General features: G+C 54.6%; 1 protein-coding gene across 1 annotated transcript; it reads left to right on the top strand.

The window, feature by feature from the left end:
• Positions 1 to 3: 3 nt before the first annotated feature.
• On the top strand, positions 4 to 11,836 carry LEMD2 (LEM domain containing 2; the record flags this gene model as incomplete). Its single annotated transcript, XM_008644713.2, has 9 exons — positions 4 to 892; positions 2,089 to 2,129; positions 3,010 to 3,085; positions 4,272 to 4,348; positions 4,993 to 5,072; positions 7,357 to 7,502; positions 8,465 to 8,566; positions 8,649 to 8,751; positions 9,806 to 11,836. Coding segments are annotated over 9 exons (1,665 nt in total), but the record flags the coding sequence as incomplete, so codon positions are not given.
• Positions 11,837 to 14,526: the final 2,690 nt, after the last annotated feature.

Genomic DNA, 14,526 nt, shown 5'->3' on the forward strand with positions numbered 1-14,526 from the left:
TCCCCCTCGCAGTGGGACACGTCCATAGAGAGGAGCGGGGGCCTTGGGGGCCTTGGGGTGGACAGGGCCGCGGGGCCGAGCTCTGCGCCCCACTGGGAGACATCTGCAGAGAGCGGCCGGGGGCTCAGCCAGGGGCTGGGGGCCACCCTGGATGGGTTTCGGGGCTCCTCACTGCAGTGGGGCGCCTCAGAGAGGAGTGGGGGGCTCAGCAGTGGCCTCAGACCAACCCTGGACAGGTTTCGGGGGTCAAACTCCGCATCCCAGTGGAGCCCCTCAGCAGAGAGGAGTGGGGGACTCAGCAGCCGGGCTGGCTCGGGGTTGGATGGGGCTGGGGGGCTGAGCTCCACACCCTACTGGAGCTCCTCCGCAGGCTCCAAACCCCTTCCCAGCGAGGAGCAGTCCAGGAGCCATTGGGGGACATCAGGAGGGGCAGTTGGGGTGCAGAGCGCCCGGGCTGCCTGGGATACAGCAGGGGAGAGAAGGGGGCTCTCCTCCAGCAGCTGGTGGAGACGGGAGAGCGAGGTGACTCCCAGCACCCAGTGGGGCTCCTCAGCGGCTCCCGGGAGGGTCAGCAGCCTTTTCAGGAGAGGGAAGGAGGAACTGGCTGCCAGCGTTGGGAAGGAGGTGGAGCGGGATGCCAGCAGCCGGGCTGGGGGGCTGATCCGGCGCTTCCCGTGGCGGGCAGCCAGCGATGGGGGGCACGGAGTGACGCCACGCACGGCCCTGCTGCGCTCAGCCCCGAGGCAGCAGCCGGAGGGGAAGGGGAAAGGCCTGGAGTATTACCTGTCCCAGTTCCTCTGCCTCGCCAGCTTGGTGCTGCTGCTGATTTTTCTGGGCATCCTCGTGGTGAAGATGGTTGGGTCAGGCTGGCTGGACAGGAGAGAGGAGAGCTGTACGTGCACTGGTTTAATTCTGATTTAAATTTCATTCCTCACCTTTCTTCCTGCTTTCCCTTTATTGCTTCCAGCGCCATCACATTTATCATCCTCGTTGCCATAATCTGACATCTCTGCTTCTGTCCCTCTTCCCATCTCCCCTTTCCCGTGGGAAGCCTTGTTAGTCATGGAAAGCAAATCGAAAGTTGGCTTTTTCCAAACGAGTTTGGCCTTCAGTCCCTCAGAACTGCGGGGTTTATGTGGCATGCCATTCATGCTAGGCCAAGGATGGATTTTATGGATGCCTGCTGGGCCAAGGATGGATTTTATGATGTGACACAATGTCTGTGTAGTACCTGGAGTGTGTTTTTGATGTTCCCTCTGCCAGCACGGCCCTTCCCAGCCTTTATTCAGTCCAAGGGGGAAGTGCAGCAGATCAGTTCAGTGCTTCAGGTGTGGCAGAGTGTGTCTGTCTCTTCCATGAGAAATGAAAAGGGTTTCCCCAGCAGCTGGTTTTTAAAGCAGAGTTCCCCAGCTGGAGCAGGTGGAAATTGGGACATTTCAGGCTTTGAGCTGAACAAAGAAGGGTTTGGGGGCTCTTTTGGGAAGGTGCTGGTACTGAGCCTGGGCACACTGTGCCCTTGGCGTGGGCTGGGAAAGCTGCTGCATTCCCAAAGCCAGGATGAAACTGCCCAGTGTCACTGGATTTCAGCTGCGACTGGAGTTCTGGAGGCAGGAATGTTGCTCAGGATTGTGCCGGCCCTGTGGCAGCTCTGGGAGGCTCTGCAGGTGCAGGGAGCTGTTCAAGCCCTGCAGAGCCTAGAGCTCCAGCTGCACGCAGCCCTCCAGGAGGGTTCATTTCCCTCCCTGGCTGTGCTGGGACATTTCAGGTGACGCTGGTGGGCAGCTGGAGGCAGCACTGGAGTGTAAAGATCAGTGTGAAGCTTCTCAAACAGGAGCTGTCAAAACATCCAGCCCCAGTTTCCACTCCCCAGCTGAATACATTCATCACCTGCATCATTTGTGTGTTTTTCCTCAGGGCTGCTCCCAGAGCAGCTCCTGGAGGGGCCGTTTGCATCTCAAGGTGCTGCCAGGAGGAGATTAACAACAGCAGAACCAGGCTTTAAGTCGAGCCTGCTTTTAAAAAGATAAATATTTTCTTGATGAAAGCTCTTGTTTGCAGCCAGCTAACTCAGCCTCTTCTCTCTCCTAGTTAATCTCTTGCCTGTGGATTGTGACAAAAGCACGGATGATGTAAGCATTTATTTATTTATCTTCAATCTTGTGAGCTCTCACAGAACAGTGATTATTCCAGGTATTCTATTCCACCCATAACAGTATCACTGTAAAATGATCAGTTCTATCGTTTTACAGAAAAATTGGGACTTGATGAGTTGGAATTAATGGGCCAGATTAAGTTAGGAGTGTGTGTGAGACTCTGAAAGATAAAAATTTAAATTCCCAATTATGTGAATCAATTTCTTTTTAACAGTTGTACCAGAGGTGGTATTGGTTTGCAATAAAGCTGTTTTCAGCTTTAACAGTACAAGATTTAATCCAGCTAATTCCCTGAGCCCCACCATGGCTGCATAGCCCTGCTCTCTCTGTGAGGATGGATTATTGGGAAACCTGGGGCTGCCCCATCCCTGGAAGTGCCCAAGGCCAGGTTGGACTTGCTTGGAGCAACCTGGGATAGGGGAAAGTGTTAGGAGTGGAACTGGGTGAGCTTTAAGGTCCCTTCCAACCCAAACATTCCGTGATTAGGAGGGAGAAGGTTTCATGTTGGATTCTGAGTTCTGGTGTCCTGGGATGTTCTAGAGGTGATGGATCCATCCATGGTGGGTCTGAGGCTGGTGCTGCAGGCTGGGCTGGGGGTTGGTGGCACTTTATAAAATCCCAGACTGGTTTGGGTTGGAAGGGACCTTAAAACTCAACCAGTTCCTCTGGGCAGGGACTTGCAGAGGATGCACGGGGTCACTTGTGCCTGGAATGTTCCTCTGCTCGGGTGATTTGGTTGGAGCTGGTGGTGCAGGACCGAGCCAGACTCCAGTGCTGTGGTTCTGGCTGGTGTCTGGGCCTGCAATCCCAGTGTCCCCTGCCACTGTTGATCTGTGTCCCTGTGTGTGCCCTGCAGTTCTGCCAGGCCAAGCAGAAGGACGTGACCATGGCTGTGCTGCACGAGCTCTACAGTTACCTGTCCGTGCAGGCAGGTGAGTGCTGCTGCATCCCCACCCCTGCTGCCTCTCCCAGCTCCTGCTCGCTTTTGTCCCACTCTGGGCTGCCTTGTGGAACAGGCAGTTCCCTTTTGGGAGCTCTGAGGCAGGCAGGGAATAGAGAACAGGGAAAGGGGGGTTTATTTTTACTCTGAGTGGTGCTTGGTTAATGCACTCCCATCACCCTGCCTGGGTGAGTGGGCTTTGTTTGTACTTGATGTGTTGGGAATCTGAGGTAAGATTGGTTGGGTTTGTTATTCTTTTCTTACCAGCAGCTTGAAATTGTCCTCAAGACAGAGCCAGGAAGTGTAAACTGATGCGTTCTTACACATAAAGTGACCTAAGAAATTGTCATTTCTGCTGAAATGTGGGAGCTGATGTGTGAGTGCCTCTCCCTTTCCTCAGCACAGAGTGGTTTAGGCTCTCTGAGCTGAGGAGCTGACCCAGCACAGTCCCTACTCCCGGAGTAAATCCAGCTCATCACTGGTATTTTGGGATGGAGAAGGCTGCTAGAAATCCACTGTATGAGTAGGGACTTGTTCAGCAAGATTCACAGCAGTGGTAATCAGTAAAAGGGTTTCAGTTCCATTTTCTGCATTTTGGACCTCGAGGCTGAAGCCTTTGGATACTGAAGCTGCACAGAACTAAATCTTTACAAATCTGACTTTGGATTTCCACCAGATTTACTTAGCACATTTGTTTAGTCAACTTGGTGAGGCAAGATCTAGAGGATTTAGTGCCTTGCCAGCATTTCTCTGCCTGGGTTAGAGGCAGAGCTGTGATTTCAGCTCCTTGGAGGCATTTTGAACACTGATCATTAGCTCCACACCTGATACCTGGTGGCAGCTGTGCTTCTGTGCTCTGCAAGGGGCAGGAGCAATACTTTCCCCCTCATTGTGTGTTCAGCAGCTCTGAAGTGTCGGGTTTGATTGCCCTTATCCAGCAGCAGCTCTGAAGTGAGAGGTTTGATTGCCCTTATCCAACCTCCATGCAGGGCTGAGCATTTTATTAATAGTCATAATCTGATCTGCCTGCAGTATAAATCTCAGCCTGGAATCATTTTGCTCAGGGCTGGGGCTGATTGGAAAGGAGAGCATTTGTTGGTGTACATCCAGGGCTTGGTTCTGGGCTGTTCAAGGGCTTTTTTACCAACATGATTTCTCTGTTTGACTTCTCTTACCAGGTAATTTTGAATGTGGAAACCCCGAGAACCTAAAAAGCAAATGCATTTGGGTTAGTGAGGTGAAGGAACACGTGCTGGTGAGTGGGCTCTGAGCAGCTTTGTTATAACCCAGTGCTTAGTCTCTTAAAAAGCAATAAATAATAGACACTGAAACAATTTACCATCCATTTTACTTCCTCATCCTGCTTTGATTCTCTCCCATATCTCTCACTTCCCCTTTGGCCAGTCCTGTTCTCAGCAGTTCTTTTGAAAATCATTTTCTCCTCCATCTCTGATTCACCCCCTGTAAATCTTAATGGTTTGTTGTTTCACTGGAGCCATCAGTCTTGCGAAACCAGAAATTTCCCTGAATTGAGGGCTGGGCAGAAGAAGGATTTTTCTCTGCTGCAGAGTGTCAGGAGACAGACTGCTCTGATCCAGCATTCCATTTCTTTGCTGGTAACCTGTCAGTAAGATTATGTTGTATTTAGTGGTTAGCCCTAACAGTCTGGGATGGTGTTATTTCACAGAGTGCTTCATGCATCATCTCCCCAGTCAGAAGACTTTAGGCCAGGCAGACCTTCAGGCTTAGTTCTCCTCCCTCCAGTTTGCAGAATCCCGATAAGAATTAACCTGGGGACAGACCCTATGGAATGAGTTCTCCCACTGCTGTAATGAAATGATGTTGGGCAGTATTTTAAATGAGTGGAGGACTAATCTTCTTATGGCTTCCTTTGCACAGAATGTAACTGGCAGTTCCTCACAGAAGTTTGAAGCTGCCCTGCACTGGATACTGAACAGCAACAAGGATTTGGGAATTAGGTGAGCAGAAACCCTCTGTGTCAAAGTTGGGGATCTGCTGATACTGAACAGCAGCAAGGATTTGGGAACTGGGTGAGCAGGAGCCCACTGTGTCAAAGTTGGGGGTCTGGGTGTTGGCTGGGGTGGAATTTGACAAGGTCAGTGGTCTCAGAGCTCGCTGGGCAAACTTCCAAAGGAAAAGTACAGCCCTGCAGCAAGATGGGAACTGAGCTCCCTCCAGGAGTCTGATTCCCAGCCCTGGCTGTGGGATGCCGTGTCCAGGAATGTGCTGCAGATGAGGTGGAAGTGGGAGGTCAGGGCTGCTTGTGGCCGTCAGTGGTTGTGTTGTGCCTCCTGTGGGGTGGTGCTGGTGTCCTGCCCAGGGTCCTGTGCCTACAGCTCTTCTTAAACTTGGCCACGTGGTCACTTTTCCCAGGATAACCTCTCTCCAGTACATTTGTGCGTGGGTGGAGCTGCATCCGTGGACCAGAGGGTTCACTGGCCAGCAAAGCCCTCTGTGCAGTGGGGGGTGTCAGCCATGCTTTGGGACCCTCTGGAGCAAGTCCCGAGGAGGAGGAGAGGGAAGGGGATGCTGAATGATACCTTTAGTGTCAGTTGTGTCTCCGGCAGAGCACCCAGTGCACACTAAATCCCAGAATTACTGAGGCTGGAAAATCCCTCCGGGATCACCAAGTGCAGCCTGTGACCGATCCCCACCTGGACAACCAGCCCAGAGCCTTGAGTGCCACATCCAAGTGAGCACTTCCAGGGCTGGGAACTCCACCACCTCCCTTGGCAGCCCCTTCCAATGCCCGACCACCCTTTCCATGGAGAAATTCCTCCTGACTGGATGGTCTGACAGCGGGATGTGGTCACTGAGGGGGCATTTCTCAGCCAACAGGCTCCATCCATGAGAAATGGCAGCAGTACTGGGTTTTGGGGGAAAAACCACAAAAACTACCCAGAGTCAGCAGCCATCATCACCTTCCTCTGGGAAGCGTGGGCTGCCTCCAGTCTGTGCTAATTCCAAAGCCTTAACAGTTGTTTGCATTTTCACGTTGCTAAATGTGTCTCTGATTAAGTGAATTGCAGCAGTCGTGGTGCTGGGGTTGGTGGGCAAGGCTTGTAGGAATTCCCACTGCTCCATTTGCTCTTAAATATTCCTGCAGCTGCTGCAGTGATCCACGGATCAGACAGCATCTGTTGCTTTGATTCCTGGGCCGTGCAAATTCCCAGGACACGGCTTTCTTAGGGGCAGGGCTGGATTTGTAGGTGGGCTGGGATGCAGAGTTTTCAAATTCTGTATTTTTATACTCCAGCACATTTCCAGTCAGAAGCTGTAGGATACAATATCCTCCCACTTTTTATTTTCTTAATTAGCAGCTCTGCTGGCTGGTCCCCAAACAGCTCCACTTCCCCGGAGCCGGCGTGGCAGCATCCCCAAAACCCTGCCCCTGGCATTTTTAGCTACATGAGATGATTTTTTTAGTTGCTAGTCTGAGATGCAGGACTGAAAATGAGCTTTTCACTGGGTGATTCTGCTGCATGTTTTAAGTATTTCCGTGGAATTTGGATTGTAAATAAGACGAGGGTTGGGAAACAACCGTGTGTCTGCAGCCCCTGCAGAGCCCGGGACCAGGGCGAGCTCTCAGCAGTTCGTGAGCTGAGCACCTGTAAATTGAGCAAACCTCATTGTTTGATGGGCTGTTCAGTGCAGACAGAATTAGGAGCTTAAAAATACACAATCCCCTTTGCTCCAGTGCCCCTGGATGTGCTGGCTGTCCCTTGGATCCCTCAATGCCTGTGAGCTCTGGGAATGGCTCAGTGTGGAGAGAGCCTGGGCTTGGGAGCAGCAGTGCTGCAGCTGGGGGGCTGAGGGCTCTGAAGGGCTCTGTGCTGATGCTCTGTCACTCTTTGAGCTGCTCCTGCTCCCAGCCTGGGTGCCCCAGCTCTCACTGCCGGTGCTGAGCAGTGGCTTTGACTCAGGGAACATTTCCATCTCCGTGCTGGGAGGTGGGAATCCAATTCCGGGTTTAATCTTGTGCACGCTGAGAGGGGCTGTGCAGGGACGCTCAGTGTGCCAGTGGGAGCTGCAGCCCTGCTGCCTTCCTGAAGCCACATCCTTCCCTGGCTAAGCAGCCAGCCCCAAAATGTTCTGGCAGGAGGCTCTGCCTGGGTGTGGGGCATTTCCTGGGAGCCACGCAGGAGCTGCTGCATCCGCAGTCTGGTTGTTCTCCTGGCCTTGATTAAAGACTGCAGTTGGAGCCTGCTCTCTTCAGTGAGATTTTCTGCCTCTTCCCATCAGGTTGAAAGGCAAGGACCTGTCAGAGCTGGTTTCCAGCGTGGAGGAAGTGTTCTGCCTGGAATCTGCCCACCCCCAGATGGGGCTGGGCTGCCGCTTCCGCCGGGCTGTGGTCACGGCCATCACGAACCTGTTCCTGTTCTTCTGGGGTAAGTGGCTCTCGGGGCTCAGCTGCAGGGCTGAAGCCCTGTGATCACACATTCCTCAGCCACAGGAAATGCCTGACAGAGGTGAAATAAATCTGCTGATGAGTTAATGTCTAATTAACCTTTGTTCTGGCAGCACAGGAGACCCACAGCCTTTCTCTTGTGCTGTGAGTGCTTAAAAGTTGCTTTAAATCAGGCAGCTGATGAGCTCTCTGGGTATTCCTCAAGTACCCATTATTATGGCCTGCAAAATAAGTGCGTTAACTTTCCTAAAGGAGTCAGTTTTTCTTTTTTTCTTGCTCCAAGCTCCCAAGTCCTCCAGCCTCTTTAATAATGACTTGTAGCATTTCAGGGTTGGAGGTTTTATTGGAATAGTCTGTCATGCCTCAGCTGAGACAGGGGTTTTACCCAGCGAGGTGATAACGAGAGCTGTGTGACTGCAGGAGTTTCTAATCCAGCCTGATAGGGAGGGGGTGACAGGGGACAGTTCCTGTTTATTGCAGACACTGAAGTCCTACTCGGGGCATTGTCAGTGCTAAAGCTTCCATACACATCTTGCATTTTGGGCTGCCACTGGAGCCCCAGGCTTTATTTCCCTATCCAGCAGCTCTCCATGGAGCAGTGAAACCTGACAGTCTCCTGGAGTGATCCCTGAGGAGGAGGCCTCTGGCAAAGACTCCTCTGGGATTTGCAGAATTGGAGTTCTGTGGTTGTGCTGAGGTTTCTTTTGTGAGGACAGCTCTGTGCTGGGGCCTTCCAGCTGCCTCATCCCACATCCACAGCTGCCCTTGTGCTGAAGGGGGGGCAGCACCGAAGGAGTTTTGGGGTGCAGCTGCACTGGGGAGCAAAAGGAATCACCGGGATTCAGTTCCAAGCAGGCCTTGGTCCCAGTGTCAGAACTAAACCTGCATCCAGCAAGTACCCAGCTGTCCGTTCCTGAATTCCCTTTGCTTTTATTCTCCTAGGTCTGATAACCCTCTGGGGGATCCTGATCTACCTCCGGTATCACTGGCGGAAGATGGAGGAGGAGGAACAAGCCATGTATGAAATGGTGAAGAAGATCATAGGTAGGAGCTGTGGGAGTTGAGGGAGCCCTGCTCTGCTCCCTGCAGGGCTGAGCCCTCACTGCTGTGTCCTCCTGTCCTCCAGCTGTTGTCCAGGACCACTACAAGGAATGGGAACGGAATTTGGAGCGTTACCCCTACGTTGGCATCTTCCACGTCCGGGACAGCCTGATCCCACCTCAGAGCAGGTGAGCTGGCTCTGGGCACTCAGGAGGGCCGGGAGCAGCAGGATGGGATTCAGCACAGCTCCAAAATGCATCCCTGGAGCTGCTCTGCAGCTGGAGCCTTTGGGTTGGGAAAGGCTTGGACACAGCTCAGGCTGGGCCTGCACCTGGTGCAGATCAGTGGGACAGCGCCAGGGCTGGCACTTGGTGCGGTGCCACAGGTGCATTGTCCCTGTTCTGTCCAGCAGTACCTGGGTTTGGTTTGCTTGGACACGGAGCATCAGGTGTCCTCTGCTTCATCTGCTGGGTGTCTGGTGCTGTCCCCTTTCCCAGCCGCCCTGCCTGGCTCTGCAGGCAGCGCTGAGCTCTTCAGAACAATTCCCATGAGCTGAACAGGGCATTGGGGCTCTTGTACAGGGATTGTGCGTGCCTGGAAAGGGGCCAGTTTGAGCTGTGCAGCTGGGAAGGGAGCTGCAGTGAGGTGGTCGGGTTTGGTGCTTTCTCAGGTCGGGTTTGGTGCTTTCTCAGACAGGAATTGTGCTGGAGGTCGTTGCTCTGTGGGAGGTGGGGCTGAAGGGCTGCTTTGCTCCATCTCTGCAGGGATATTTCTTGTATTTTGGTTAAACAGAGTTGCTTTGTCCTCCTGTGAAGTGTTGAACCTCCTCACTCTATCACACACAGGACTCCTTTTCCTCCAAGGGATGACTGCAGCTGTTTGAGCCATCCCTGGCTGTGAGATGCTCAGAACTGCTGGATCCAAAGCTGGGGTGAACATCAGGGTGTCCCCCTGGCTGAGATCTCTGCGTGCAGGACGGGGGAGGGCGATTTGCTCATCGAGTCCCTTTGCAGCACAAATTGAGGCAGAAATTCAGGGCACTGACAGAGCCTCTCATCTTCCCCCCAGGCAGGATTTGTGTGGCCGTACCCTGGTCTGAAATCTCTACACCAGGCTTTGTTTGATGCCTTTTCCTGCCTGCACAGGGAGCAGGAGGCAGCCAGATCCACAGACACAGTTGCTGCAGGCAGGGAAGCACAACCAGCTTGGGATTCTCATTTATTTTCTTGCTGTTCCTTGCAGAAAAAAGATGAAGCGGGTGTGGGAGAAAGCCGTGGATTTCCTGGCCTCCAACGAGTCCCGGATCCAGACAGAATCCCACAGGGTGGCAGGGGAGGACATGCTGGTGTGGAGATGGACTCAGCCCTCGTACCTGTCGGACTCGGAGCACTGAGGGGCAGCAGGAGAGGAGCAGCCGTGGGTCTGGGTGTGGACATGGACCCTGTGCAGGGGTCAGGCCCCTCACTGGTTGTGGGAGGAGCAGGGCCTGGCCCAGGGTTGGGGGTTGCACGGCTCTGTTCGCTCTCACTGCTGGAACTCTTCAAACACACACATTCAGGGCAATAATGGCTTGGAAGGAAGATGGGCTTGAGCTGGTGGGAAGCTGGAATTGCACCAAAGCGAGCCTTCCACAGAGACCTGGCTCCCGTGGCAAGCAAACAACAACCTACAAAGAATAAATGCACGCCCCTGTCGAGGGCTGGGGGGCTCTGCCAGAGCCTGGGGGTGCAAAATTCGACCTCAACTCTGCAAAGGCCAACTGGTGGCAGAGTCCATCAGGGAATGTGCTGGGAGGTAACATTTCCCATGGAAACATTAGGGTGGCAGTGCAGGCGTGTCTTTGTTAGTGTTTGTTTTTGTCAGTGCAAGGACAGCTTTGCTGTCTTGCTTGCTGCTTCCCAGCGAGGAAAATGTTTTGTGTTGGCTTCATCCATCCAAAACTGGGGAGAGGGGGAATTGGGTGAAGGTGGTCCTGGAGAGAGGGGGGAGCCTGACGTGCCTTGGTGGTTGGGGCTGGGCTGGGGGTGGTGGAGGAGAGTTTGTGACCCTGTTACACTTTTAAGTCTGCAGTCTGTGTGCTTTATTATTTTTTGGGGGGGGGAGGGAGGAGATTTGGGTGGAAAATAAAGGATATAGGAAGCTTCTAAAGGCGCTTTCCTGTGGCTCCAGCCCAGGACTGCTCCATGGCTGTTCCAGAGCAGCTCTGGCGGGGCTCTGAGGGCTCTGTGTTCATGTTTAAGCTGGGCAGCTGCGGTGTCTGTGTTCGTGTCGGAGCAGGGATGTGCCAGCACTGGGTCTGTCGCTGTTCCTGCAGCCCCCACGGGTCCCAGGAGCAGCCTGGGTCCATCCCAGCCCTGCTGCATCGTATCTCGTGTCTGTAATCTCTTGGTTACTTCAGCTTCTGTTTCTGTCCAGCGAAGGAACATTTGTTCCCAGGAAATGGCACCAGTGTGTGGCAGTTGAGGCTCGGCAGAGGAGCTGCTGTGCTGCTCTCCCCAGGGCTGTGCAGCAGCTCCCGAGGCTGCAGGGCCCAAATCCTTTGCTGGCCTCGGGCAGGAGAAGGTGCAGAGTGAAGCCAGCAGTGATTTGAGCCCTGTAGCCCCTGGATGTTGCTCTCCCTGAGGACAGCGTGGGGCTGGATGCACGGATTGCTCCTGTCCCAGGCTCTGGGCTGGCTGAGGGCACAGCCCTGCCCTGCCCTGGGCAGGTGATGCCACTCCAGGTGTGTTCCCTGTGCCAGTTTCTGCTCACCTGGCAGAGTCTGCACCTCTCCCCACCTCTCCCCTCGGGCTGCTGGGGACCATGGACACTCCGTATGGATGGAGCAGAGCTCTCCAGGAGCAAAACCAGGAGCTCTTTCCCATTAAATGGGGAATATCCTGCGTGGAGGTGGCTCTTACCCCACATTTTGGGTGTGGGTGTTTGGGCAGGAGACTGCAGCTCTTCAAGGCAAGGACCAGCCCCTTGCACTGTAATAAACAGGGAATAAAGGCAGCCTTGATTCTTCCAAAATGTGTCAAGATCATCACTGCTGCCAGAGAAATTCTCTCAGACACCGGTGCCTCTGTTCTTAAACCTTTTTAAAACTCTTGGTGGGGTTTGGGTGAGCTTTTTTAACCGTCCAGAAGCGCAGAGTCAGGCATTGCTGTCATCCTTTTGTATTAAACCTGATTTTGTAGAACAAACTTCAATGGCTTGGTGCTGTTTCTATGTTCCATTTAGCTCTGTAAAAAAATCAATATCAAAAATAAATTTGTTACCAATAATTAACTACTTTTATTTGTGCTGAGAAATCCCAGACTGTCCCAAGTGCTTTTGCTTGGATCAGGTCGAGTTCCAGCTTCTCCCAAATCCTTGGGCGTGGCAGGAATCGTTCCCTCTGTGTGACTTGTGTGGAAAGAGGTGACTCACGTTTGGTTTGACTCGGCTCATCCTGTGGCTCTGGGTGACAAAGGGGATTTCCAGTGGCTCCGGAAGGGGGTGGCTCCAAGGCTCCGTGGCCAGCAGGAGCTGCCTCCTCTCTGGCTGCAGTTGTTGCTGAAATTTGGGAACAAAGGCTGCGTCTCCTCAGGCCCCGCGTTCCTGGTGGGATGCCTTTGCCCAGGTGAGGTTGCTGAGTCACAGCTGGCATCGGTTCAAGGTGAGGAAGTGGTGCTGGTTGGAGTCATTCCATGTGCCAGGGGCTGACTGTGTCTGCTGGTGGCTGTGACTGTCACCCCCACAGTGTCTCCTCTTCCATCTCCTCTCTCCAGGGCAGAGCAGCCCCGTTCCACGCCACACTGGGCATTTTCCTGGGAATAGCAGGTTCTTCCCCCCTGCCCTGCTTCCCTCCCAGCCCCCACTGCCAACCAGAGCCAACCTTCTTGCAAAATAAATTTCTATAATTAACCATATTTCTATAAATAACTTCTCCGATGGAGCCGTTGCATCCCCTCCCTGTCAGGGAGAAAAACGTGACCAAACGAGGGCTCCAAAATGAAAGCAGCTCTTTATCTTTTCCTTTCCTGCTTCCATTTAAAGCCCTTCCCACGGGATGTTTTCCCTGCTGCTGACATGACAGCTGATGCTGCACCTTATGGATGGGCACAGAGTCAGGGCACGGGGCCGGTTCTCCTGGAGAGATCCAGGGGAGCTGGGGCGGGATGGGCACAGCCAGTGATGAGTCCTGCCCGGAGGTGCCTCCCTCCAGCATGGCCCCATCCATCCCAGAGCCATCACTGGGATTGATCCGTGATTCCACCCAGCTTTAAGGAACGGGAGGTGCTGCAGGAGGGGTTTGTGGATGCCCATGAATGACCCTCACTGTGTCACCACCCCCGAGGTGAGGCCTGTCCCCACACGGGGCCAGGCCTGCCCAGCAGCCCTGCTTTTGTAGGAACCCTCCTGTGGGGTCGGTGGGATGTGGTGCAAAGCCCACGGGCGTCTGAACTCCCCTCCAAGGCAAGGAGACCCCAGCGGGTCATGGAAACCGCTGGCTTTGAGCTGGTCTCGCCCAGGGCAGGCTGTGGGCTCGGTGACCCCCACATTCCCCTCCGCAGCTCCTGGCAGAGCAGCAGCTCCCTGGGATGTGCTCGCGGGTGGCAGCAGGACAGCGGAGCCCCCCGGGATGTCCCCTCTGATGGGGACAACACCCGGGGCCCTGCCCAGGGAATCCCGGGGGAGCAGCCCTGGCTCCCCCGAGGCTCCCTTCGCTGCCAGGGTCCCCCCCCGCGCCGCACTGGGCCCGGTTTGGAGCGGGGACTGCGGCGCAGCCTGGCCGAGGTGGGAACATGGCCGTGCCCGTAATTAGTTCCTAATTAGCACAGCTTTAATCCGAGGCTATGTTCTCTCCCCTCGGAGCGCTCTGCTCGTTAGCAGAAGCTCACTAATTACCTGTGCGGCTGCCCAGCCCCGGGACCCTGCGGGGCTCTCGCTCCAACCCAGAGCCCTCCGTGTGCCCCGAGTGCCAGGACACGGCCCCAGCCCGGCTCTCCCCGGCACGGGAATGAAACACGGGAGACACCCAGAGGGACAGGCTCTGCCAGGGGGAGGTGGGCACTGCCAGGTGGGCACTGCCAGGTGGGCTCTGCCATGTGGGCACTGCCATGGGGAAAGGTGAGCTTTGCCAGGATGGAAGGTGGTCCTGGCAGGTGGGCACTGCCAGATGGGCTCTGCCATGGGGAAAGGTGATTTTCGCCAGGATGGAAGGTGGGTTCTGCCAGGTGGGCACTGCCAGGTGGACTCAGCCAGAGAAGAAGGTGGGCTCTGCCAGATAGGCATTGCTGGGGGGAAGGTAAGCTCTGGCAGGTGGGCTCTGTTAGGATGGAAGGTGAGCTTTGCTAGGATGGAAGGTGGGTTTTGCCATGGGGAAAGGTGGGCACTGCCAGGTGGGCGCTGCCAGGAGTCTGTGCTGGGCTCCCCAGTGCCCCAAGGCAGACCTGGGCACTCAGTCCTGCTCTCACTGAGCCTCAGGGACCCCCGGCATGGGCCTGGCCCCTTCCTACCAGCTCTGGGATGGTTGGATTTAAAGCCTGGCGCGTTTGGGGTTTGCAGCCTGGCTTGGCTGCTCTTTGGGGGCTGTTGGAGCTGGGGGCTGCAGCAGGTGAAGGACAGAACAAGTGCAGGATGTTGGGACCAGCTGGGCATGGGAGGGGAGCTGCTCTGGAGCCCTGCCTTGCCCTGTCTGCCCTGGAGGAGGAGGAGGAATCACCAAGACCAGTTGGGCTCGGGGGACAGAAGAAAGGAGAAGCAAAAGCCCCCACGTCTGGCTGTGCAGAGTGCTCAGATCAGCTGTTTCTCCTTCCCAAACCAACCTTATTAAAATAAAACCCCAAATAAAAAAGCGCTTTCCTGAGCTCAGATTCCAACACGCAGCAAAGTGAAGCCAGGCCTTGGGAATCTGGGTCTTTCTTTCATCCTTGTCTTTAATCTCAGCCTCTGCCCCCACCATCAGTTCGATCCCTCTGCTCATCCTGAGCCTGTTT

The sequence above is a fragment of the Corvus brachyrhynchos genome, unplaced genomic scaffold, assembly GCF_000691975.1.
Source record: "Corvus brachyrhynchos isolate BGI_N302 unplaced genomic scaffold, ASM69197v1 scaffold72, whole genome shotgun sequence".
Lineage (NCBI taxonomy): Eukaryota > Metazoa > Chordata > Aves > Passeriformes > Corvidae > Corvus > Corvus brachyrhynchos.